Genomic DNA, 25179 nt, shown 5'->3' on the forward strand with positions numbered 1-25179 from the left:
TGGGCCGAAGCACCGCCCTGCGGAGGGAGCGCTTCCGCTACCGGCGCGGGCAGCGGCGCTTCCGGCGGGTGACCCTGGCGAGTCCTTCTGTGCGGCGGGAGCGCGATGGGGCAGCGCGGTGATCCCTGCGCCGAGGTGAGCGCGGGGCGCCGCGGGGCTGTTCTGCTCTCCCGGCCGGCAGGCAGGGCCGGCACTAACGCTGTGCTTCTTGTCTTTCCGCAGGAGGAAGAGGAAGAGCAAGAGCTCGTGGTAAGACGAGGAGCCGCGGCGGGGACTCGCAGCTGCCAGAGCCGGCTGCCCGGGGCCGCCAGCGCCGCCGAACAGGCTCGGGGGGCTCGGGCGGGGCCGCGCTGGGCCCGCGGGCCGGAGCTCCATTGGGGAGGCCGGGCTGCGGGGTGGATGCCGGGTTCTCTCTTGAAGGGGCTCAGGGGAAGCGGCGTGCGGGGCTGCCCCGGTGCTCACCGCAGCGCCGTGTCCGCAGGACCCCCTGACCACGCTGCGGGAGCAGTGCGAGCAGATCGAGAAATGCGTGAAGGCGCGGGAGCAGCTGGAGCTGTGTAACGAGCGGGTGGCATCCCGCTCCCACACGGAGGAGCAGTGCACTGAGGAGCTCTTCGACTTCCTGCACGCCAGGGACCACTGTGTAAGTGCTGCGGGCCTGAGCAGAGCTGCCTTCTGTCCCGCTGTCTTGTTTATTGTTTAGTTCCTCCTTGTTACAGCAGGTTTAGCTGGGATTCTGTGCTTATTAAACAATGAAATAACTCAAACCCAGTGTTTGTACCCTGCAAATAGCACTTAGCTATTTCTGTCTTGTACTTGCTACTTTAAAGTTAAAGCTTTTGAACCTGAGCTGAAGCTTTGCAAGGCCTCTCAATAGCATTCTTGAATGACGTTTTGCAGAGCAAAAGCAAGGGCTGTGAAGCTGTGTGCATTGTTGGCCCAGAAAACCAATAGGCAACAACTTGCTGATTTCCATCTCTAAGTTATGAGTTACTGAGAGCTCTCTTTCTCTCCAGGTTGCTCACAAGCTTTTCAGTAAGCTGAAGTGAAAAGGGGAATGGTTGTCCATCTGCTTCCACAGTCGGTGCCGGCGGTTCCTGGATCACAGTTCTGCTTCCTGCAGTCCATCCTCCGTGCTGAGCATGAATGAAACGGCTTCCTGGCAGCCTGTCACTGCCTCTGTGCTCATGGAAGATGTGCAGCTGTGCGAAAACAAAACAAACAACGTGTTGATGTTCTGTAATTTTCCATATTAAACATTGAGAGTTCCTGTGGAAGTGCCCTGTGTTTATTTCCTAGTTCTCGTGCTTCTGACTTGCACTGGGTTAAGATGAAATCAGTGGGTGCCGGAGCCCAGTTAGGGGCAGGAGAGTTTTTCTCACTTGTGGGAATGTCATTTTTGGTGCTGCCATGGTGGACAGCTCCTGCAGGCCAATCCCATGGGGAAGAATTTGTCTATTGAAGCCACTAAGATTATTCCTAAGCCCTTCAAGACCAGCGTTGCTCACATAGTATGTTCTAAGTTAGACTGAAGGGAGTGACCCTTTTATGGAGAGAGAAGTTTGTCACAGCTTCAGGGGAAAGCTGTCAGCTGTCCCTCACTGTCTCCTGCTTCTGCCAGGGGCTGGCAGAGCCTCCTGCCAGCCGCCAGCTCTGCCTTCTTGCCCACGAAACCAACCATGTGCCTGTGCAGGTGCATGGCGGTGGTTCAGCTACTCACGCCCCGGTCAGGGTCACCTGGGGGGAGCTAAAGCCTTTCTGTGTGAGTTACCAGCCTGTTCTGCTCACCCTGTCCGTGCTCTGCCTACTCCTTTCTCAAGAGAGAATGATAGGAGGAAAACTAGGGTATCTCACGGCTATTCTTCAAAGTGGAATGAAAGCCACCACCTTATAAATTTGTCTGTTGTTTATCCATACAGTGGTTCATGGTCCTTTTGCTGACGGATTTCAGGCTTTATTGGGTTAAGGGAACCATGTAGGTTCCAGTAGGTTTAGGTTATTGTTTTTTCCCCTGTGGCACAGGGCAGGGTCCAGCTGTGCCTGTGCAAAGCGCGTTTGTTGCCGGGCCGTTTACAGCAGCCAGCTCAGAAATGACCGGACGTTTAGGTTGGAAGGGACCTTGGAGATCACTGAGTTGGGGCCCCGCTCCCCGGGCCCGGCCGCCCGCAGCCCTCTGCGAGCGCTCCCCGGTCCCGCCCCGGAAGGGAGCGGCGATGGCGGCGCTGGGCGGGCGCGGGCGGGCGGCGGTCGGGCTGCTGCGCCGGGCCCCGGGGACAGGAGCGACGCCGGGAGCGGCGCCGCGCCGGCACCGGTACAAGGAGAAATGGGTGAGCCGGACCGGGGCGGGACCGGAGCACGGCCCCGCACGGCGCTGCTTGCACCCCGCTCTTGTCCCCGCTAACTCGGTGCAAATCCCTTTCTCATCCCCCATTTCACCCCTCGCTGCACCCTCCTGCCGCCGCTCTGTGTGCAGCCGTGCCCGTCCCGGGCCCCCCGCCACATTCGGCCATTCACAGAGTCCTGGAATCACTGAATGTGCCCGTTTGGAAGGGATGCACCAAGATGCAGCTCCTGGCTCTGCACAGGAGCTGGAATCACTGAATCTGCCCATTTGGAGGGGATGCACCAAGATGCAGCTCCTGGCCCTGCACAGGACACTCCAGCAGTCCCACCCTGTGCCTGAGAGCATTCTCCAAATGCTTCTTGAACTCAGACAGGCTTGGTGTGGGACCCCTTCCCTGGGGAGCCTTTTCCTGTCATACAGCAGTGCCCCCCGCCCCCCCTGTCACAGCTTCATGCCATTCCCTCTGGTCCTGTCACACTCACACTCCAGAAAGGCCTCATGGACTTCTGGCTGCCCAGAACCCAGGGCTGGATTCTCCCAGAAGAGCATGAAGGCTGGGTGGGGGTGCTGGCTGTTGAGGTATTTTGTCTTTTAACGCTTCTGTTGTTTTTCCCCACAGGCTGCCACGGCCCCACGCATCCCATCCACGCGGCTGGCCTTGCACCACTTTGACACCAGCTACAGCCTGCACCTGGGGGCCCTGTGGCCCTCAGTCCGTGCTGGCCTGCTCTGTGAGCAGAAATATGGAGCCCTGCTCAACAACTTCGCTGCTGCTGACCATGTTCCTGAAGAGCTGGAGCTGCTCAACGCCACTGATTTCATTTCTGAGGCCCTTCAGAAGGTGCAGCAATGTCAGCGGGGTGCGGCTGTGGGGGAAGCGGCCACAGGGTGCCAGGAGGGCTCTGGTGAGGGCAGGACTGGGATGCAGGCAGAAATGGTGACACAGGCAGAGATGTCCCCACCTTGCACGTCCATCAGCTCCAAAATCAAGTGTTACACCTTCCCCAGGGGTGACATCACGCGCTTTCGCCCTGCACGGTGAGACATCCCTGACTGACCGCCCTGGTCTCTGCCAGCCTCAGGGGCTGCTTCCGTGTGTCACCATCCTCACTTCCAACTGCTCTTTTACCTTCTTTTCCCCTCCAACATTTGCTTTTGTTGTGCAAACTGATGGTTTCCAGGCCAGATGGGCTGGTGCTCCTCGACTATTACCTCATGGATGCAGCATCTCTCCTGCCTGTGCTGGCACTCGACGTGCAGCCAGATGACTTTGTCCTCGACCTCTGTGCTGCTCCGGGTGGGAAGACTCTGGCTCTGCTGCAGACTGGGTTTTGTGGTGAGTAGGGATGGGTGTTCCCTTGTTCCTGTGTGTAAAGCAGGGCTGGAGTTGTGTGCTGCACCCATTCCTGCCTGACCATTAATGATTCTGTGTGTAAGAGCTGGAATCAGGTGTGTTTCTGCAGAAGTGACATTCCAGTGTGCCTGTTCTGTCCTGTCAGGGCATGTGGCAGCAAATGATATCTCCGTTTCCCGGACAAAGAGGCTGTACCAGATTCTGCAGAGCTATGTGCCCAAAGAAGTCAGGGACATTGTGAGTGTCACGTCCTACGATGGAAGGGACTGGGACCAGGTGAAAGGAGGCACTTTCCATAAGGTATGTGTTGGGAACTAGTGAGGATAAACCCATCAAGTTCACTTCCCTCCTCTTTTTGAGGAAGACAGCAGGTTATCCTTCCATATAACTGTGTAGTTTTCTGTAATCACAAATGAAGAGAGAGAAGACCAAGCCACATAAGGAGTAATATTTCCTCCTGCTATTCCTTCCTGCAGGATCATGTACATCTAGAGTTGTACCTTTACTTGCCTGTGTAACACCCTTTAGAAATCCTGTTCTTGTCCATCACCTGGAAGGGGTTAAATGTGAAGATTAGGTAATTCTGGCTTCTCAGCCATGTCCAGCCACAGGGGATGGGTTTGGTGTTCCAGGGGTGGGTTGGGTACTCTGGGAGGCTGCAGCAGCAATGCCTGTGCGTGCTGCAGGAGCATTGCCAGGGACACACACAGAGCAGGGACATTGAATGAGAACATGAGTTAGTGCAGGATGTTTTCCACCATTTCTGCACATTCCCAAAATGCCAAAGCAGCCAGATGATTGCAGTTCAGTGTGGTGCACACCTGTGTTTGGGCACTGGCAGGGGTGGAGGAGGTGGGCATGGGGCTGAGCTTGACCCGTGCAGGGGGCTGAGGTGGGACCTCTGCTGCTGCAGGTGCTGGTGGATGTGCCCTGCACGACAGACAGACACTCTGCCATGGAGGAGGACAACAACATCTTCCACAGGAGGAGAACCAAAGAGCGCCAGATGCTGCCCATGCTGCAGCTGCAGCTGCTGATGTGAGTGAGCTCGGTTATGTTGTGTTCCCTTGTACCTCTCCTTACTCTGTCCCCAGCTGGGAAGTGTGGAAACCATGTGTAGTTTTCTGGCAGTAGTTGGAACATGTGAAATCACAGTAAGTGTAAGAAAGTGCAGATGTTCTTGGTCAGATCACCAAGGCCTGACCCCCTTGTCCTTCTGTCCCCAGCAGTAGCTGTAGGATACAGGGAGAAGGTCTAAGGAGCAGGATGGGTACAGGTGTTTTGGGTGATGATCTCCTGGGTCCTGGCAGTCAGCCCTGGAGGATTCCACCTATCTAGGACATGGGAGAACATGTGGTGCTGGGAAATGCCACAACTTGTCACTGCTGTGGCGATAAGGACACAGATTAGAAAACCCCATGGCAGGACTTGAACTGCAGGCATCTCTTCCCCTGTACATATATCCCATTCCTTTGGTTGTGACTGCAGGATTAGAGTCTTCTATCTGCTCTAGCATCTCCCACGTTAAATCCTTTATCACTATGAGTACTGTTTGACTCTTTGCCCAAAACACTCCTCATGTTGCAGTGACACAGACTGCCGAGCCTGTGGAGTTCAGTGGGGGCTGTCTGTCCCTTCCTGTGAGTCCGCAGTGTCGCTGGGTGGGGATGTCCCTCAGTGCCCTCCTGGTGACCGTGTGTGTGCTCCCCGTGCTGCAGGGCCGGGATCCTGGCGGCCAGGCCGGGAGGAGCTGTGCTGTACTCCACGTGCTCGCTGTCCCCGCTGCAGAACGAGTGCGTGGTGGAGAGGGCTCTGGACGTGGCACGAGCCCAGTTCAACATCAGCCTGCACCCAGAGGACCTGAGCCACTTCAGGATGCTCTTCCAGGACACCTTTTCCTTCTTCTCGGAGTGCCAGCTCGGGGAGCTTGTCCTGCCTCACCTCACAGCCAACTTTGGGCCCATGTACTTCTGCAAATTACGTCGGGAGTAGAAGGGGCAGCAGAGTCTGTCGCTGTCAGGAAATAGCCCAATGTTTAAGGGAAAGCAGAACTGCTTTATATTTATTTTTCTTTCTAAAATGTCCCAAAGGAAACCTGCTTTTTTACTGCAGACATGGGGAATAAATGAGAAAGACCTGCTGTGGTGTTTCCTGAATCTGTTTGAGACTGAGGTGTTTAATCTAAGGAAGAGAGAGAGGTCTTATCAGAGGGAGCAATTTATCCATCTGTGTGGGATGGGATAAATGGCCCTGCTCTCTTCCTCCTGTCTCACTGCTTTGATCCTGCATAAGCAGGTTTGGGTTAACAAACACCATCTGGGGATCTCAGCCTTTCTGTCCCAGATCTCACCATCTGCCTAAATGAGTTGCATCTGTCTGTGCTTATCTCCTGCCTTCAGAGAGAGCAGCCTGAGGTCCTGAAACCAGAGGCTCCTAGGAGTGCCCCTCCTGTGGGGTTGGAAATGTGCTTGGGATGCTGGAGATCTGGTGCTGTGCAGAGGCCAGTGACTGTTGCTATCCCTCACAGCCAGCAAGGCTGTGGATAAGTGTGAATATTCCCATGCTAGGTGCCATTTAATGTCCAGTGAGCAGGTGCTTGTATGATTTTGAGTAGTAACTTTGTTTATAGAATCATCACCATCAGTGAAGGATTACTGGAATTTATCATGGGAGTTGCTTAATAGTTACAATTTTATTTTTGTGAGCAAATTACAGCGGGGGGAAGCGATGGACATGGCTGTATTCCCTATACTTCCATCTGTATGAAGTTACTCCACTGCCAGCAAGAAAATACTATTGAACTTCTGTAATCCTTTCCTCTCAGCACCACCCTGCTTCTGCAGGAGGCAGCACTGGTGGAAATAGGGATGAACCCACATCCATGGCCGTCCATCCTTGCTGGAAGTGCAGTTCCTAGATTCACCACTGTTTGAGCCTATCCTCAGCCAGTCCTGCAGGGATCCTTACAGGATCTGTGTTTATTGGCAAGGAGAGGGGGCAGGAGGTGGCCTTTCCTTCCTCCTCCCGTCCCCAGTGCAGTCTGTGCACTGCTGGTGGCAGTCGTGCAGCACTGTCCCTTCTCCCTGGTGGCCACGGTGACTATGCCACTCTCCTGCCACCACGGCTCAGGGTCTCCACCTCCTTCATGAAGCGCAGGCACAGCTCCTCCTGCCAGGGCAGGGCCACGCACTGCACGGCCACGGGCATCCCCACGGCTCCTGACACAGCCTGCAGTGAGGGGCACCAGCAGTCAGGGGCCACCCAGGGGCCCCTCGCACCTCCAGCAGGTTTTGGGAGCTTGGCTTGGGCCTGTGGCTCATCCCACAGCCTGGGGAGGTTGGAGTTTGAGCCCTGTTAGTGTGCTGGGCAGAGGGAAGGCTCTTGCTCTTCTCTGATAGAAATGGTTGCCAAATCTTGGGTAACGTGTTTGAGACACTTTCCCCCACACACACCCCAGCCAGCTCTGCCTTGGGCTGTCCTGTAGGCAGATCCCTTTTCCTTCAGCATCCTCTTTCCTGACCCATGCTCCACTGACAGCCTGGGCCTGGTTGAAGGCAATGTGGAGCAGGAGGAAAGTGCAGTGCAGTGCTGTGGCTGTTGCAAGGACCTGCTCCCAGAAGCTTTGCTGCATGACTCGATGCTTCAGCCTGTGGGAGATCCTTTATTCCTCCCCAAACTTAGAGACTTACCTGTTGGGGGCTTGGGACAACAGCAAGGGGCGTGTTCAAGGTGGGTTTGGGGATAAGCAAGGGGTGTATAAAGATATGAATTTTTTTGTGCCCGTACTGATGGAGATATTTAGGAGCCCCTGATACCCTGGAAACTGTTACCTGAATACACATCAGCACTGTCTGCTCCACCATTTCCCATACCTGTTTCAGTGTCCGGTCCCAGGGGTCATCACAGCATCCTTTGTACAGCTTCAGCTCTTCCTCATCCGCCTCTGTCACGGTGCTGACAGGGACAACCCCGGCGGGGAAGTTCAAGACGTTGTACAGCATCGTGGAGGAGATGGCACCTGAGAGAAGCAGGAGAGGATGTCACGGCCTCCTGCCCTCAAACTTACACATTCCATATTCCCTGAAGCCCCTGAGAGCTGTGTCTGTCTCCACCTGCTCAGAGAGATCTTTGTAGTTACTTTTCCTCCCTAATTCCCATGAAATGCTTGGGTGGGCAGTGAGGCTCCATGGCAGTGGGTGCTTCCCTCCAGTCTCAGCCACTGTGTTTCTCTGCCCTCCTGGGAAGGGCCCAGACTCACTCACCGAGGAGTTTCCTGGGGTATCCCATGGTGAAGGCAGGCCCCAGGACAGGGCACAGCACCACGTCCAGCTGGAGTTGCTGCCACTGGCTGATGAACTGGGAGCGGTACACCTGGGGAGGAGAGGGGCGTGTCATGGAGCCATGGCCATGCCTGCAGCCTCTCAGCCTCTCCAGGCACAGCTGAGGAGGCAGCAGCAGGCAGAGGTGCTCAAGGGATGAGGCAGAGCAGCCTGTGTTTGCCTCCACTGCGTGTGGCCAGGAATTTGGAAGGTCCCACTCTGGCCATGCCCACTCCCAGGGCAGCCTTCGCTGCAGGCAACCACTGAAGCTCTGTCTGGGCTGACTCAAAAGCTCATCCACCCCATTCCTATCATTCTTTGTGGCTTTCCCTCCATCCTGTCTCCTCCCCAGCAGCCTCTTCCCCGCACAATCCCTTTCCAAACCGATGACTCCCTCTGACCCGGTGCTTGCCACAAAGCCTCAACTTGCAGCAGGATGCCAAAGAGGAAAGTACTCAAAACAAACCTGTATTTGATGCTGGTGATCCCACATCTCCTGCACTGACCTGCAAGTGGAAATCATAGCAACATCTTTAAGCTGTAAGAAGGGGAGGAATTGCTTAAATAGTCCTCTGGGTTGATAAGCCCTGGTGATTTTAGCAATTGCTTGAAACAATACAGCTTTCACAATCTTCCTAAAGTTTCCTTTGGCATCTGGCCAACCAATTAAGCAGCAAATGTCTGGAAGTGCTGGAGAGAAGGCTTTCCTGATGGGCCTGGATTTAATACTCATCTCTTCCACAGGCTTCCTGTAATGACCTTATCCATTCAAGTGCCTCATTCCTGTCAGGATTTTGCTAGGGGCAGTGAAGCCATGGCCGAGAATGAGGGACAGCCCCTGCAGGGAGAGATCACAGCCTGTGTTGTGAATCCAGTCCCCCCCAGCCAAGGACACCTGGAGGAGAAGGTATCACCCATTTCCATGGACATCACTGGGGACAATTCCATCTTACCTCATTCCAGCCATGGAGCTCAGGTGGTCAGCCAGGCGGGGGAACTGGAAAGGCACGAGGCTCCTTAGGGACATGACATGGGGCTGCAGTAACCTGTGTCACCCCAGGAAGCCCCTGTTCCTGTCCTGAGGGACAGGCACTCACCAGAGGTTTAAGAAGCAGAGCCAGCAGCTTCTTCACCAGCCTTGGCATCTTGCAGGCATTCACCTGTGCTTTCAAGCCTGGATCCACAATATTTCCTGTGCTGAGAGATGACAGGAGGATGGGGTGATTTCAGAGAAGCTGTTTGCCCTTTCTCAGAGACCTGAGTGTTGCCTGTTAGGGGTAGGAGAGCTGGGCTCCTTGTGCCTGTGCCACGCTCATGGCATGGGGATGGAGGTGTTGGCAGCACTGCTGCCACAGGGCTCCTACTTACAACACATCCAAGAAGGCACGGCCTCCATCAGCAAAAAACGTCTTCATAAACAGCTCATTGATGACATAGGGGATCCGAGGGGGAGAGAAGGGCACCAGCTGCACCAAAACAAAGGATTATGTGGCAGCCTGGGGATGTGAATAGCTTCCAAGACCCAAATGTGGATAATCCTCAGAGGCGGAGAAGCATCTCCCTGGGCTCCATGTGCCTGGTTCAACCATTTTCCATCCAATAATCTCCCCATGAGATTATTCCTGCTGATTGCCCATGGGATGCACTTCTCCTTTAGGCAGAGGGGTCCCTGCCTGGTGTTCTGTGGCTGGAGTAACATAATCCCATACCTCAGCCAGGTCATTTTCCCCACAGGAGTGCTTGGGAGCTGTGCCTGGTTTCTGAAGGGTGATTTCTCAGCAAGGAGCGAGGCTGGGGACACCCTGGGGATCAGGGCAGGGGGTGGTGGTGCTCACCTGGTGCCCAGCTGCCTGCAGAGCACTCCTGGTTTCCTTCACTGCCCTCCTCATGCAGGGGGGCAGAGGGAAGTAGCCGTCGGTGTCGTAGTACCCGACCCGCAGGGGAGCAGAGCTGGAGTACACCTGGAGCAAGGAGACACCAGTCATCATTCCTGTTCTGTGGAAACCCAGGGTACCAGGAATATGTCTCTGTCTGCTCTGGGGTGCCCTGACCCCCAGGAGAGCACTGACTTCGACCCTCATCCACGGAGAAAGTTTCCTAGACTTCAGGATAGACTGGAATCCACAAAAGTGTGAAATGGATTATAGAGAGCAGTGTAGGTGTATCACTTGGTGAGAAATTGAGGTTTTGGGATTTTTAGTATGTTTTGGATGGAAGCAAGGTGAAGGGCACAGGGTGTCATCCTGGGTTTCTTCTTCATGCTTCTTCTTCCTTCCTCTCCATGGGTTTGGGTGGCATTTTGTAATTGGGCAGAAAAGTCCTCATTGCAGCTCTTTGGGATCAGTTATTGGGTTAAAAGGGAAAATAATCTAGGTGTCAGTTCTTAATTGGATTGTTTAGTCTTAAAATACCTTTTAACAAGAGACTGTTATCCATTTTGTGCCTTCTAATGAAAAGCTGCTGAATTCACAGTAGTGAGACTGTTTTACTGATAAGAAATGATAAACACCTGGGTCTGAACATGAACTACTGTCTCAAGTGCCTTCAGTCCAGACCCAGAGAAACCCACAACTGAGACCCCCACACTATTCCTAATGGGATTGCTGTGAAAATCCTTTAGATATCCACTACTGACCAGGTCTGGGACTAAGACTGGATGCAGTGGGAGGGTCTCCCCTACTCCTTGTATTTCCCTATTAAATTCTCAGATCTGAACTGTTGCCAGTCTGGGGCTAGGACTGGACTCAGCTGTACCTAGGCTCTGTCAGGAGTTTAGAAAGCAAGGGGTTCCTTTCTGAACCCTGTGACTCAATGGGAGGGTCCTCCCTGCCCTTTGCAGCCTTGTCCTTTGCACTCCCAATCTCCAGGCAAATCATTCCAAAGTGACACTAAGCTGATTTTCCTTTGTGCGCTCCATCTTCAGAATAAGTAACAGAGTGAACCCTGTCATTGAACTTTGTCACCCTTTTGCAAATTTGTATTAAAACCTGCTTTTTGCAGTGCCTCTGTCAGTGATTCTTTAGGTGACCTCAATCTCCCATTTGTGACACCCACCCTCCTGGGGGAAGGTCTGCTCCCACGCTGACACCCACTGCAGAAGAGCTCCAAATGCTAAGGAGTGAGAAATATTCTGGTTTGCTGTTTATAGTTACCCTTTCCAATGTTTACCCCTGCCTTTTTCTCCAGGCCCTCCTTCAGGAGGAGAAGAGCCACTCCAGAAAAGTGGATTCAACCCCTGCTAAAAAGTGTGGAGGTATAAAAACCTCCTGAAGCTGGTCTGCTGCAGAGAGAAAGAGAACACTCTCAGTTAAGAGATTTGCTGCAGCAGTTTCTGATCCTGTCACATTATTTCCTAAAGATCTCCAGCCATTTGCTCCTAGTGTTGCCCTCTTCCCTGCTCTTTCCTGGATCCTCTCAATTCAATAAGCAGCATTCCAGCTGAGAAGACAGACAGGATAAGTACTGATTTGCCTATTTTTTTTTTCAAATGAGAATTATGAATTCTGCCCTCTAAGAGAGCTGTTTTACTGGAAACCAGTCCTGTAAAGATAACTGGACCCTGGAAGGAACCAGGGCTTGCTGAGTGAGGCCTCACCTCCTCGTTGAAGGGGATTGGGGGCACGGTGGGGTCCAGCTGGAACGTCTCCTGGCAGAGCAGAGCCTTCATGCACAGGGCCAGGCTGTCCACGTCCCGTGCCATGGGCCCCAGGGCACAAGGGACTGAATGGGACGAGAGCAAACACCCACAGTGAGCAGAAGGACGTGCCAACCCCAGCCCACCCCTCTGCACAGCCACATGAGGGAAGTTTCAGATGGACTCCAGACAGGACTTTGCTGTCTCAGGTTTTCTCCTGGCCTGCAGGAGAACATCAGGCTCTTCACAGGATGTAGGGAAAAGGAATTCAAAGTTCATGTACCTGCCACGATGCCGTTGACAGGGCCAGTCACTCCAGACAGGCTGTGAGAAAAGAAGTACATTGTCATTTCAGTAATGGGGAAATATTCACAGTATGTTTGAAAAGCATGTGGGGTCTCCAGCTCAGGACCAGAAACAGAAGGAAATTATTTCAAAAATTTGATATGAGTAGTGTTACTGCGATATTTTATGAAAAATCTGTTCATTAAGATTTCTCCTCCTGGGAAGCTGAGAAGCTTCAGCTTCTCCCTGTTTTGCTGCTTTAGAATGTGATTTGGAGAATTGTTTACCAAACATGTAAATTGTTTTTAATTAATAGCCAATCACAGCCAGCTGTGTCAGACTCTGAGTCTGTCCCAAGTTTTTATTATTCGGTCCTTTTTAGCTTTCTGATATATCTTTTTTCTTTCTTTAGTATAGTTTTAGTATAATAATATAATAATATAATATAATATAATATAATATAATATAATATAATATAATATAATATAATATAATATAATATAATATAATATAATATAATATAATATAATATAATATAATATAATATAATATAATATAATATAATATAATATAATATAATATAATATAATATAATATAATATATCAGCCTTCTGAGAACTTAGAGTCAAATTCTCATCTCTCACCTCATATCCTGGGGACCCATCAACACCACAGAGTAGTTCAAACCAGGAAATTTTGGCCAAAATAAGCAAACCTAAACCCCAACAGATCTTACTTTTGGTTTAACCAAAACTGTTCCATTTTGGCATTATTTAACCCCTTTAACTCCCTTTAACTGTTAACTCCAGGCCAGATTTACAATGAAAACGTGCCCATTTCCCACTAAACCTAACCGTGCCATCTCCTTGGAGAGGTTTGGAGCAAAGCAAGCCACCCTTTAAGATCCACCCACCCTCCTCCCTCCAAGCACCCACCCAGTGCTTTCCCCTTCAGCCCAGCCTGACCATGAGCAGGTTGGGGGGCAGCCCCAGTGAGACAGAGTAGAAATTCTGTGGGTCAGGTTGACCTGCTCTCACAGCAGTGTCTCTGTCTCTATCACCCTCTCTTCCTCCTTTATCTTTGTCTTTCACTGAAGCAGTTTCTCTGAGCCTAGGCTTTTTGCAGTCAGACTAAATAGCCATGTTTTCAAACTACGGACTTAAAGATGTACATTTCACCTAAATCATTTCACCTAAATCACGGATTTTTACTCTGGAGAATTTCTACTCTGTCTCATTTCTTCTTTTTTTTTTTATTTTTAGAAAAATAAATAAATTCCTTTATTTAATGCAAACTCTTATTTTAGATTTTATTTGCAGTTGGTGACTACTTGAGGGTTACCTGAGTCTCTCGGCTGTGGGTTTGAGGCCGCAGAGCCCGCAGAAGCTGGAGGGCAGGCGGATGCTGCCGCCCACGTCCGAGCCCATGCCCAGGATGGAGCCTCCCCCTGCAATCAGAGCTCCCTCCCCTCCCGAGGAGCCCCCGGGGCTCCTCTGAGGGTCCAGGGGGTTCAAGGTCTGCCCAAAGATGGGGTTGCTGCATTCGTAGCTGGGGAGAAGGAGAAAAGAAAGGAAAGAGGCTGTGAGGAGCAGCCAGGGCCTTGGGTTTGTTTGTTTTCCTCTGCAGAGAGCCTGTGGGGCACAGCCAACCCCATCCTTTCATCCTGAAGCTGGGCTGCTGCAGAGAGAAAGGGAGCACCCCCAGTTAAGAGATTTGCTGCAGCAGTTTCTGATCCTGTCTCATCTTCCCCTAAAGATCTGCAGCCATTTGCTCCCAGTGTTCTCCCTGTAAATCCCTCAGGACACAGCTCATTCCCACGAGCCTCTGCTCTCCCTCCCATGCACAAGATTTCTCTTAACTCATGGTAGGCTTTCCCCCCTCTTTATCTTTTATCTGACGGCTCTTTCACTTGAGATTGTTGCCAGATAATGGAAAAGAGACTCTCCAGGACATGTCTCAGGAGCCTGTCCAGGGCTCTACAGGCTGGGATTTTCCTTCAGAAGCACAACCAGATTTTTGATGATGCATGTCACCTGAAGAGGGATTGTGGCACATTGGTCATTGCAAATGGGATGGCCCCTTGTTTCTTCAGGACCTTGACCAGGACACTGTCCTCCTCCATCACAGTGTCCAAGCACTGCATGAGCCCACAGGTTGCCAGGTGCCCCTGCAGAGAGGAGAAAGGACAAGAACACAGTCAGAGCACTTCCCTTGCTCTTTTGGAAGGATGCTCTGGCGTTCCTTCAGGGGTTGTGTTTTGTACCAACCCATCTTGTCACAGATATCTTTTATGAAAAATCCTTTCCTTAGGATTTTTCCTCCTGAGAAGCTGAGACGCCTCAGGAACAAAATGTAAACATTGATTATCTGCTGCTGTGGAATGCAACAGGTGCATCTGTGATTGGTCTCATGTGGTTGTTTCTAATTAATGGCCAATCATAGTCAGCTGGCTTGGACTCTCTGTCTGGGACACAAGCCCTTGTTATTCATTCTTTCTTTTTCTATTCTTAGCTAGCCTTCTGATGAAATCCTTTCTTCTATTATTTTAGTATAGTTTTAATATAATATATATCATAAAATAATAAATCAAGCCTTCTGAAACATGGAGTCAGATCCTTGTCTCTTCCCTCATCTTATGACCCCTGTGAACACCATCACACACTCCCTTGAGAGCCCTTGCTCGAAGGACTCCCTCTCCTTCCATCCTTGGCAGAGGGCTGCCAAGCACTCATTGGGTTACAGCTTCACCTGAAGCTCTCCTTGCTCTTTTCCTTGCTCCTTTTCTCCCCTGACCCAAATGCAGCTCCATACTCCACAGGTGTACCAGCTCAGGATAAACCCAGCATCCTGCTGTCCAAATGAATCCTCCAGTGGATGTTCAGGGAAGGAATAACCTCAGGTAACCAAAATGTGTGAGCCTTTTCAGTTAGCCTTTGGTATTTGGGGCTCAACTTTAGTGCAGCCTGTACTGTGTCACATATCAGAGGAGAAATCATTAATGTCTATTACTATTCATCCCTATTTTTTCTCTGCCGATGGAGGTTTGTGCTGCTTTTGGCTGGGCTAGAGTTTATTTTCTTCACAGTAGCAACTACAGGGCTGTGTTTTGGACTTTGTGCTGTAAACAGTGTTGATAACACAGGGATGTTGTTGTCATTACTGAGCAGGGCTTGCACAGAGCTCGCACTGCCTCACCAGTGAGCAGGCTGGGGGTGAGGGACAGGGAGGGGACAGTCAGGACAGCTGACCCCAAGTGACCAGAGGGACATTCCATGCCATATGGAGTCATGCTCAGCATATAAATCTCAGCATATAAAGCTGGGGGAAGAGGAAGAAAGGGGAGATGTTTGGGTGATGTTTGTGGTGATGGTAACTGGGAAACTTGGGGTTTCCCAGTTATCATCACACATGATGGAGCCCTGCTCTCCCGGGGGTGGCTGAACACCTGCCTGCCCAAGGGACGTGGTGAATTAATTCCTTGTTTTGCTTTGCTTGTGTGCAGAGTTTACCTAATAAACTGTCTTTATCTCAACCCACAAGTTTTCTCACTTTAACCCTTTCTTATTCTCTCTCCCAGTCCCACTGTGGGGGGAGTGAGTGAGTGAGTGCTCACTGCAGCTGCCTCAGACACAGCCAGGTTTCCTGTGGTGCAAACAGAGAAGGATTGGGCCCCTTCCCCATTGTCCATCTCCCACCACTTCCCCACCCACGCTGGGACATCCAGAAGCACAAAGGGAAGCACCTTGTGGCCGATGTGGTCCTTGATGCTGACAGGGATGCCATAGAGCAGCCCCTTCTCCGTGCGCCGCTCGATTTCCTGGAGCTGCTCCTCACACTCTGGGATAAAGTGTCGCAAGCAGTTTGTCTGCTGGGTCACTTCCAGGGCCTTTGTTGAGAACAGGTGATGGATAAGAACAGCATCGTTACACAGCTGCATTCAGCAGCTACCCTGATTTACAAAATACAGCCTGAATGACCCCCTCCCCAGAGCATCCCAGCTCAGGCCAGCTCAGAGCATCTGACCCAGGACACAGAGCACATTTTTCTCTCAATATCTCCTGTATTAAAGGCTGGTCATAATCCAGCTCCAACAAGCCTTTTCAGCCACCAGCACACACACCCCATGGCATGGAGAATGTAAAAGGTTTGCTTTGTCCATCTCACTGTGGGTGGACAATCACCTTCTCCAAGTAGGTGTAGAGGACGGTCCTGGGGGACAGAGACCCTTCCTGGAGTCTTCCAGAGAGTTCCAGCAGGGGCAGGGACAGAATGGCATCTCTCTGGACACTGGGGACCTGCAGTGAGATGAGGGGGATCCAGGGCAGCAACTCCAGTCATGTAGCAGTGTGAAAAATGGATGGTGTTTGCTGCTACCTCCCAAAAGCGTCTTCTGAGAAAGCTGCTGGGGCAGACACGGTCACTCAACCCACACTCACACCACAGGTCAGCAAAGAAGGACAGAAGGGGCCTCTGTAAGAGTTCCAGCAGGGTTTATTTTAGAGCCACGCTGAAGCAGTCCAGGGACAGAAGATGAGAAACCAGTGCAATGTCCTGGTTAAAGTGTGGGGTCAGGACAATGGGCACAGGGGCAGTACCAGGGCAGGGAAAGGGACAATGACCTACAGGGAAAGGGCAGATTAACACAGTGCTGCAGAAGCCCCTTTTGCTCACCCCAAGCACTGAGGCATGCTCTAAACCTGTGGCAAATTCTTCCAGGACATTACCCTAGAAGCTCCCCTAAAAGGCTCAAAGGCCTCCACACAGTTACCCTTTGGCTCATAAAGGCTGCTAAGTTTTGTCAGCATTATCACCAAAGCTTGCTGAAAGACAGATCCTGCATGTGAAGGCTCTGACTTTGAGCTGCCAAGTGTTTTATCCTGAGTTTGAATATCACAAACAGGATGCAAACACAGGAACCCAGGTGCTGAAGGGCCTTGTCCATCCACTGCAGCAGAGGACAAGGCAGTGCCTTCCTCCTGGCACAGTGGGACTTAGCCACTGACCAAGACATAACCTCAGCTGAGCAAACACTGCCTGGGGCACAAGGTGCCAAAGTCCTTGCACACAAATCTCAGGCTGTCCTTTCATCCCTCAAAACAGACACAGGCAGTGCAGGACAGCCTGGGCTGTGAGCAAACATTGAACAGCTCGAGCCCATCAAACTGCAAGGAAGTCAGCAGGGACTCACAGGTGGTCTACTCAGGTAAAGAAGACTGGCAGTTCTCAGTGCCACAGGTTTTTACAGGTTTTATATAATATATTTATATTTATATAGATCTATATTTAAGAAAAAAGGTTGTAGATATATGTATCACTTGTAGCTGGTGTGCTTTATTTCCAGGTGTGTTACCTGTATAAACGTGAGCTGGTTCATCCAGTGTGTATTCAGAAGTGAATGGAGCAGAAAGGAAAGGGGGTTAGAAGTGATGTTGCAGTAGAATTCAGGGCTGTGCTGGGTGGATGCCTGGCTCAATCAGCCCCATGTCATGTCCTGGTTTCTCCCAGGGGACACTGAAAACCCTGTGTTTGATCAGTGTGAGGTTAGAGCAGGCACCTTCTGGGCAGCCTGATGGGAGGTGCCACTGACTGAGCATGCTGCTTTTGGAGACACCCTAGAGCTGTCCAGAAGCCAAGTTTTAGAGCCAAAGGTAGAGGGGCGTGAACAGATATGCAAACTTAGAGTTAAGCAGAGGAAAAAAGCTCTCTTGCTTCTACCCATTATTGGCAAGAGACATTCCCCAGATCATTAAAGAATCAGGGTTTGGATCAATGAAGATCCAGTGCATCATCACCTGTGTTGTTCAAAAACAACTTCTCAGTGAGTAATTCACATTCCCCAAGCTGCAGACTCCCACCACACCTCATCCAGCTCGAGGAGGGCAGTGACCTCCCTTTCTCCCAAGGCAGCCTTTCCTCTTGCTGGGGGCTGCTGGCACATCTGCTCCTGATAAAGCTATGGGGCCATGAGCTGGAGGAGGATCTGAAGGACAGCACCAGCAGACACCCCAGTGAGACTCAGACCCCAGGAAGGATGCTTTACCTGCTCCCTGAACTGCTGCACAGCCTTTGCCATCTTCTTCATGCCCTCCTCCCGGGTCCTCCGAGCCTCCTCCATTTTCCTCTGGATCCTCTTTCTGCCCAGCCATTTCCAGAGCCCCAGGGCTGCCACGGAGCCCCCGAGCAGGGCGAGGGCAGTGCCAGTGTCCCCCTTCCCCTCTGGCAGGAGCTGCCTCAGCTGCTGCTGCTGGAGCATCACGTGCACCTCTGGGCTCTGAGGAAGGACACGGTGAGAAGGAAAAGCAAGGCAGGTGCAGGACACCTTCCCTGGCTGCCCAGGCCCATCCCTCCCCCCTGTTATGAGTCAGCAAACAGTTCAGATGGCTCAGGCTAAAGCTGAGCCCTGCAAAGCTGCTGTAGGTGGAGTGTGCAGTGAGAATGATTAACCATGACATGGGGAAGGTAAAGTTTGGCCAATGAACCTTGTCTTCTTTGGGGTGTTGGGTTTATAGCGGTTTTCTGGGCTGTGGGAAGTTCTCTAGGATCAACTGAACAAATGCAGCAAGGAAATTGCTGCTCTCTTATTTCCTGTGTAGCCTGAGAGAGGACAATGGGAGAAGAGGAAAAAACAGCTTGAAATAACAAGGTTTCCCTGCGCAGAGCTGGGGAGTGGTGTGCTGAGGGAATGCACAGCTGTGGGGTACCCTGGGCTCACCAAGTCCCTCCTGCTGCTGCCATGGTGACCAGAGGATGTTTTGGCACTGCTGTGGTGTCCTCATGCAGCAGAAGGAGAAGCTGTTCCACCCTGTGACAAAGCACGTTATATTGAGTGGAAAATCCCACAGGCTTGCAGGGCAGGAGCAAACTGACACTGGAAAGGCTGGTTGTTGGAGAAGATGAAACAGGAAAGCCTTATAAATATGATTGTCTGGCAAAAGATTTTGAGAATATAGAAACTATAAGCAAGATTGCAAGCTTTGAGATTTTTTAGTTACTGAACAATGGGAAAACAATGGTGTGGCCGACTGAAGGTAATCTCTTTTTGATGAAACAAGACCTTCTGCTTGCAGGCAAGACTAAGGGTCTGAGCAGACCCTGCCAGCTTGGCAGAAGGGGTCTAAGGAGTAGATCCCTTCTGTAAAATGTAACACAGTATGGTAATGTAGTGATTCTTATAGGCTGTATGTAAATGCTATAGGATTTGTATATTGTACTAGATTGGTTAGTGAGAATTAGAATATTCAGCACAGAAGAAGATTTATTGTATTGTAACAGGAACTTCGCTGTCTTGCCTGTCTTGCCCTTTTATGCTCTTAACCCTTTTACTCTCTTGAGCTTTTGCTCTCTTATGCTTTTACACTCTTACCCTCTCATCCTCTCTCCCCCTCTCTTCTCTCTTTGCTGCTCTGAGCTGTGGCTGGCAGCTCCCAGCAGGGCCCTGCACCCAGGCCCTCTGCAATAAACCCCAAATCCCAGCAGGGCCCTGCACCCAGGCCCTCTGCAATAAACCCCAAATCCCAGCAGGGCCCTGCACCCAGGCCCTCTGCAATAAACCCCAAATCCCAGCAGGGCCCTGCACCCAAGCCCTTTGCAATAAACCCCAAATCCCAGCAGGGCCCTGCACCCAGGCCCTTTGCAATAAACCCCAAATCCCAGCAGGGCCCTGCACCCAGGCCCTCTGCAATAAACCCCAAGTTCCAGACTGGCTGCAGAGATCTCTCGTCTCCGTCTGTCCCGACCGTGCAACCCCCCAACACGCCTACAGCTGCTGTGTGAGGTCTTTCCAGCACAGATGGCTCCCACTACCAGCACCAAGAACAACACACTGAGCTGAAGGCCACAGCCCAGCCAACATCAGCCATGGACTGTCTGCAGTCTCCTCTGTTGCTTTTGGATGGTGGATCCTCCCTATGGGCCCCCTCCCTGGGAAAAGTGTTTGGGCAGCTATGGATTGTGCATTACACAGCTCTGCAAGCTTCCAGCAGAGTGTGGGACTGGATGTGGAATGGAGGCTGAAGAGCCTCTCCCTTCAGGGCTAAGTGGTCCTCTAGTGCTCAGTTTTCCATTGTCACGTCCCTTCTCAGCAGTTGTAAGAGCTGACTGCTGCTTTCTGTCACAATTTGTGTCAGCTGGGAATGTTCTTATCTCAGTTCTTAACTAGACAATTTTATGGACTGTGAACAAATATGGTTTTGGGGTCCTCAAGGAAACATTCTGGAGCTGGCAGCAATGTGGTAACAAACTGAGCTGGCCTTTTCCTGTGTCCATTCCAGTGGCACCTTTCCTTGGGGAGCCCCCTCAGCTCTGGCACTGCTGGTGTGACAGAGCTGCAGCTTGGGAGGATGCCCACAGCTCATCCTGCTCCTGTTCCATGGTCCTGGCTGCAGCAGCAGCTTCCAGGAGGTGCAGAGTGATGGATGTGAGCAGAGCCAGCATGCAGCAGTGCCCAGCCCTCTCCCAGTCCTCATCCAGCCTCCAGGAATTCATGCAAGCCCTTCCTGAGAGGTGGGTTCTTTGCCTGTGTGACAGCACCACAAGCTCTGTGATGGGCTGAGCAGATGTGGGAGGGTTTTCTCCCTGTGCTGGGAAGTGTCAGGGCATCTGCCTCCAACATCCAACATCCTTCCACATCCTCCCACATCCTCCTGGGCTCTGGGATCTGAGCCCCGACCCTGCCCTTTAGACACTTGGTAAATGTTTAACCCAGACAGGCACAGCTGTGCCTGGACTGACCTGGCATTTCAAAGGGCACATTTTTCAGCAGGCACAGCTGCATTTCCAGATGGCTGGATGCTGCTGGGGAAAACCCTTCTCCTATCAATGTGGCAGCTTCTCCACATCCTTCATGAATCTGAGGTGTGGCTCCTCCTGCCACCACAAGGCCACAAATCCAAGGGAACCTAAAGGAGGGAAGTAGAGGGATGTCCCAAGTGGAATCTCCACAGCAGAGGACACAGACCAGCCTGACTCACAGGTCAATATTCACTTCTCCACATTGATTTTGTCACCTGAACTGATCCAAGACCAAGGTCAAACCCATTGGTGGAGTTCAGATGGAAGCCATGACCCTTTCACCAGGAGAGTCAGCCTGTAACAGCTGGTCTGGGATTTCATTGCAGCATCCACAGCATGCCCTTCACTTTGAGCATCCCAGAAAAAGGCACTTTAACCAAGTCAGAGAGTTCCCTCCTGTCCCCAGCAAGACCTGCACCATCTTTGCTTGCAAGAGCAAAACTGCACTGATTCACTCTCAGCAGGTTTGGCTCTCAGGCAGGCTGGGTCTCTTCTGAAATTCCTATAACTGAACTGCTTTTTCCCTAAATTGGTAAGAAACATTTTTGTCAGCTCTGACCCCATTCTGATTGAAATGACAAAGAATAAATCCTGACAGCTGTTTCTTGGGTGCATGCATTTGTAACCAAACACTCCGATGCTCCTTTTAAAACTATTTACAAGATGAGGCATGTTAACTATGCTGCTCTAAAAGAATTTTAAAGACATTTTACAAAATGCTGAAATCATAGTGAAATGGGCTGGACCCTCTGGGGAACTCGTTCAAGTTGGCTCAGAGGGCTGAATAAATGTTTTCTGGGAGCTCTCCAGTTTGTGACTCATTTCAGCCTGAAATATCCATTGGAAACATAACACTTTCCTCAGATCCAGTCCAACTCCACCAGCACTCACAGAACATAAGAACTGCTGAGAAACCTTCCCCTACCTAAGCTGCAACTTTCCAAACACCAAGGACATCAGTTGAGAGGTGAGGGTCTGTCCCTAAAAGCCCTTTTTCACATTGCCCAGCCAGGACCCTGTTGGCTTTTCCTGAATAAACTGTGATAGGACAGGAAGAGAGAAGTCCCTCAGACCTCTGGCAGCAGGGGCTGCTTTCTCTCCTGACCATCCCGACATTTTTCCCAATACTTTATGGGTATTGCACTATTTTCCTTCAGATTATCCACAGCCAAGTTGTATGAATCCTACTTAGAACTTGTCCAGCAAGGCAGAGGCATGATCAGAAAGGGTGCTGCAGACAGCTCTTTGCTCTTCACCACAAGTCCAGGAGCATTCCTATTTTGTTCATTGTGTCTGGCACAGCTCTGTCCCCACGGGGTGACAGCTGTGGCTCCAGTGCCTGATGGTGAGAGGCTGGGATGTTCCCAGCTGCTCCATGACTGGGCACAAATCTTACAGCAGGAACCTGGCTGTCACTGGTCTCCCATGGGCAAGCAGGGAATGAAGGAAGCTGCAGAACAGTGACAGAAAAGAAAACAAAGAGTGAGCAGGGTGAGACCCTGCTTGGAGGGGTGAGGATTTGTGCAGTAAAAGCTGTTTCAGAGTGAAAGATTTACCAACCCTAATTATTTTAATTTTTTTTTTTTTTTTTTTTTTTTTTTTTTTTTTTGTGTGTTTCAAGGGTGAGCCTTGTTATGTTCAGGTGTTTTGTTTCACCTGCTTTTTGAACATTTGCTCTAAGCTACTCCAACTACCACCTTCCTTGAAAATTCTTTGAAGTGAATACCTGAGATCCTGGGAATGTTTGTGTCCCTAATTTTCTCTGCCACTGCCTGTTACATACATAGAGAGTTCTGTGTATTTTGGATACTGTAAAGGGACACCTGACTCCTTTTAACCACTCTTGTTCTGTTTTATTTGCTCCTGGTGTTGTGATTATGCAACAATGTGAACTACCATCTAAAGAAAAAGTCCTGCAAAATAAAGTCAAACCAAATGAAACCCCTGGATTTTATGATGTCTCAATCCCTCAGCCTTGCTTGGTTATTTATCTGGCCACAGAATAAAATATGGATCAAGGAGGGCAGATTTAAATTATTAAAATCAAGAGGGAGGAGGAAAAAGGATCAAAGACCACAGTCGGGATATTGTGCTAAAGATGAAAGAAGCTAATAAAAACAGAGCCCTTTTGTCCCAGTCAGCATTTGCACATAATTCTCTGGGACAGACCAAAGCCTGGACTTTGGTCATGGCTGGGAAGCTGGTCCAGCACTCTACAAACACACAGTGGAGGGCTGCAAGGGCTGCTCAGCCCCAGCCAGCAGCCCTTGGTGCAGGAGCTGCACACAGCAGCACTGTGCTGGTGGGTGGGGAAGGGGCTGACATTCTTTTTCCATCTTGGAGGAGGCCTGGAGGAAGAACTCTGCTGAGAGCTTGAAGTTATGCCCTGCCAAAGGCCTTTCTCTGCCAGCGTTCCAGCACCTGGCCTCACCAGAGTGCTCTCAGCATCACCCTCCCCACTTTCCCCCACATTGATGCAGCAATGGCAACTGATGGCATGAACAACCTGGCTGGAGAAGGGCCTTACATTTTACCCAGGAAGGTGCTTTGCTGTCTGCCCAGCTGAGGCATTTATCTGATCTGTAAATAACTGAACAGACCCCTAAATCAGGTCCAAACATGTATCTTATTTTCCTCACACTTTTCCAACATTCTTCTGGATTTCTTTTCTACCTCATCCACTTCAGTGCCAGGAGAGCGTTATCTGAGCATCCACAGTCTCTACTTCAGCATCTGCTGGATCACAGGGAGAAATTCCCTTTGGCTGCTGGATCTGAGATCTAGAGACTGGGTGGAGGCAGGCTAGAGGAGACCAGGAGGAACAGAAAACCCCTTCTAGATCCATCCACAAGGAGCATGTGGAATGCAGAGCACAAGTATGCTCAGAAAAGACTGAGAAAATCAGGTAAGTTTTCTCATGGCTGACTTGAGAGACTTTAGGGAATTGTAGAGAAACGATGATAGCTTGTTACTATGAACAACCTGCAGGTGGTGTTTTCCTACTCTCTGTTTTCCTGTTTTTCTCAAAGATTGTTTATAAGAAAGGTGTTTTTGTCAATTAGCCAGTCAGGTGAAATGTATTGATTGATTGACCAATCTGGTCTGTATGTATTAAAGTCTATAAAAGAGAGAATTTTGGTATTAAAGCTGCTGCTGTGCAAAGCAGCCTTCTGGTGAGCCTGTGCACTTTCTTACTCAATAGCAACAGAAATTCCTTTTAGAAACAGGACTTTTCACTTAGTTCAGCCTTGCAAAGGGATACAGGAGTGAAGGACACAGACCTTTCCTTGCAAAACAAGGTCTGTGCATGCTCAGGTCTAGCCAGGGACGCTACTTGGGCAGATTCCTTATTTAATGGAGAGCTCCCACCACCTTCCCGTTGAGAGGACAGCTAGAGACCCTTTGCTCCAGGCCTGAGAGGGCGAGGGTCACTCCACAGGCTGTCCCCAGCAGCAATCCTGCAGGGGCAGAGCCTCTCCTCGGGGCAGGGTGTGCCACGGAGCTTCTCTGGCTCCCCGTGGGCCAGAGGGGGTGACTCAGGCTGCGTGACTGTCACACTCTCCGTGTGACTCAGAGCTGACTGCGGCATCCCTGCGCTGCCCCAGGGAGGCAGATGAGTGCCAAGGGCAGTGTCACCCCTGCTCTGTCCCGGCACGCTTGGGGAAGGAATCACCCTAATGATCATTGCTACTGATAGTGCCCTATTTCAACACACACGTGCTTATTCAAAGCATCTCCTTCATCATTCCCCCTTTGTCCTCCTGCCTCTTCTTCCACCTTGAGAGTGAAGGATGGGTCAAGAAACAGTCAGGGTGTGGCTGGAAGCACCAAGCAGTGGAATAGCCTAAATGTAGCCACAGAAATGCTTTCTCAGTTTTCCCCGAAGTGTTTGTGGGATTTAAACTCCCATATTTTCCCATTGCTTAACTGGAAGAAATAATGAAGAACAGGAGTGATGACAGACCAGCTAACATTTCTCTCAGCTTATGGTTACACAGAGAACATTAAGCTTTGCAGGACTCCCTGCACAGCTAAACTGCTGGATGGTGTGGAGATCTAGACAGCAAATGAGTTCAGGAAGGGGACAAGTCCGTGAAGGAGAGCTCTCTTGGCAGCTCTCCTTTAAACCCATGGGCTGACTGCAAGCCTTTGCCAAAAAGTCTCTTGGCCAAACAATGGCATAGCCAGAGGGGGAATCCTGCACTTACCAGGTTTTACTCTCCCACAAACATCTGCTCCTGCCAACTGTTGGAAGTAAAATATTGCAATAAACAGCTCTTTGGTCTCACACCATACAATAAATAATATTAAACTGTTGTTATTGGATCCCTTTGGTGCAGCATTAACTCTGTCCTTTTGTTTTTTTGACTCAGTTTAATAGCAAAGGACAATTTAGACAGACGAGATTTCTGCTGGCTATATTTAAACAGAATTTAGGGCCACTTTATTAAAA

General features: G+C 50.8%; 3 protein-coding genes across 3 annotated transcripts; 2 read left to right on the top strand and 1 right to left on the bottom strand.

Annotated features, from left to right (window-relative positions):
- Positions 1-46: 46 nt before the first annotated feature.
- LOC131086723 (cytochrome b-c1 complex subunit 6, mitochondrial) lies at positions 47-1277 on the top strand. Its single transcript, XM_058029877.1, has 4 exons — positions 47-135; positions 223-249; positions 482-643; positions 1017-1277. The coding sequence occupies exons 1-4, from the start codon at positions 106-108 to the stop codon at positions 1047-1049; spliced, it is 252 nt and encodes an 83-aa protein (XP_057885860.1). The 5' UTR covers positions 47-105; the 3' UTR covers positions 1050-1277.
- Positions 1278-2696: 1419 nt separating this feature from the next.
- NSUN4 (NOP2/Sun RNA methyltransferase 4) lies at positions 2697-5830 on the top strand. Its single transcript, XM_058030217.1, is given in 8 exon segments — positions 2697-2768; positions 2770-2820; positions 2822-2958; positions 2960-3382; positions 3526-3680; positions 3844-3998; positions 4612-4736; positions 5417-5830. Coding segments are annotated over 8 exon segments (1392 nt in total). The 3' UTR covers positions 5691-5830.
- Positions 5831-6797: 967 nt separating this feature from the next.
- On the bottom strand, positions 6798-24315 carry LOC131086640 (vitamin D3 hydroxylase-associated protein-like). The gene is made up of 16 exons (XM_058029724.1): positions 24159-24315; positions 17977-18287; positions 16118-16231; positions 15679-15822; positions 13970-14103; positions 13278-13484; positions 11935-11975; positions 11613-11737; positions 9853-9978; positions 9386-9483; positions 9115-9214; positions 8971-9014; positions 8484-8523; positions 7961-8069; positions 7571-7716; positions 6798-6926 (listed from the first exon to the last, which is right to left on the bottom strand). The coding sequence occupies exons 1-16, from the start codon at positions 24313-24315 to the stop codon at positions 6798-6800; spliced, it is 2025 nt and encodes a 674-aa protein (XP_057885707.1).
- Between the last annotated feature and the right edge of the window lie 864 nt (positions 24316-25179).

This window comes from Melospiza georgiana, chromosome 9 (assembly GCF_028018845.1).
Source record: "Melospiza georgiana isolate bMelGeo1 chromosome 9, bMelGeo1.pri, whole genome shotgun sequence".
NCBI classification, from domain to species: Eukaryota; Metazoa; Chordata; class Aves; order Passeriformes; family Passerellidae; genus Melospiza; species Melospiza georgiana.

Excerpts from the sequence above, each read along its gene's own strand:
- LOC131086640 (XM_058029724.1), bottom strand. The coding sequence starts at position 24,315 with ATGCCGCAGTCAGCTCTGAGTCACACGGAGAGTGTGACAGTCACGCAG. Across the intron at positions 16,232-17,976 it reads TGCAGCAGTTCAGGGAGCAG|GTCCCCAGTGTCCAGAGAGA; the intron begins GTAAAGCATCCT and ends ATCTCACTGCAG. Across the intron at positions 8,070-8,483 it reads ATCACCAGCATCAAATACAG|GTGTACCGCTCCCAGTTCAT; the intron begins GTTTGTTTTGAG and ends TCTCCTCCCCAG.
- LOC131086723 (XM_058029877.1), top strand. The coding sequence starts at position 106 with ATGGGGCAGCGCGGTGATCCCTGCGCCGAG. Across the intron at positions 250-481 it reads AGGAAGAGCAAGAGCTCGTG|GACCCCCTGACCACGCTGCG; the intron begins GTAAGACGAGGA and ends CCGTGTCCGCAG. Across the intron at positions 644-1,016 it reads TGCACGCCAGGGACCACTGT|GTTGCTCACAAGCTTTTCAG; the intron begins GTAAGTGCTGCG and ends CTTTCTCTCCAG.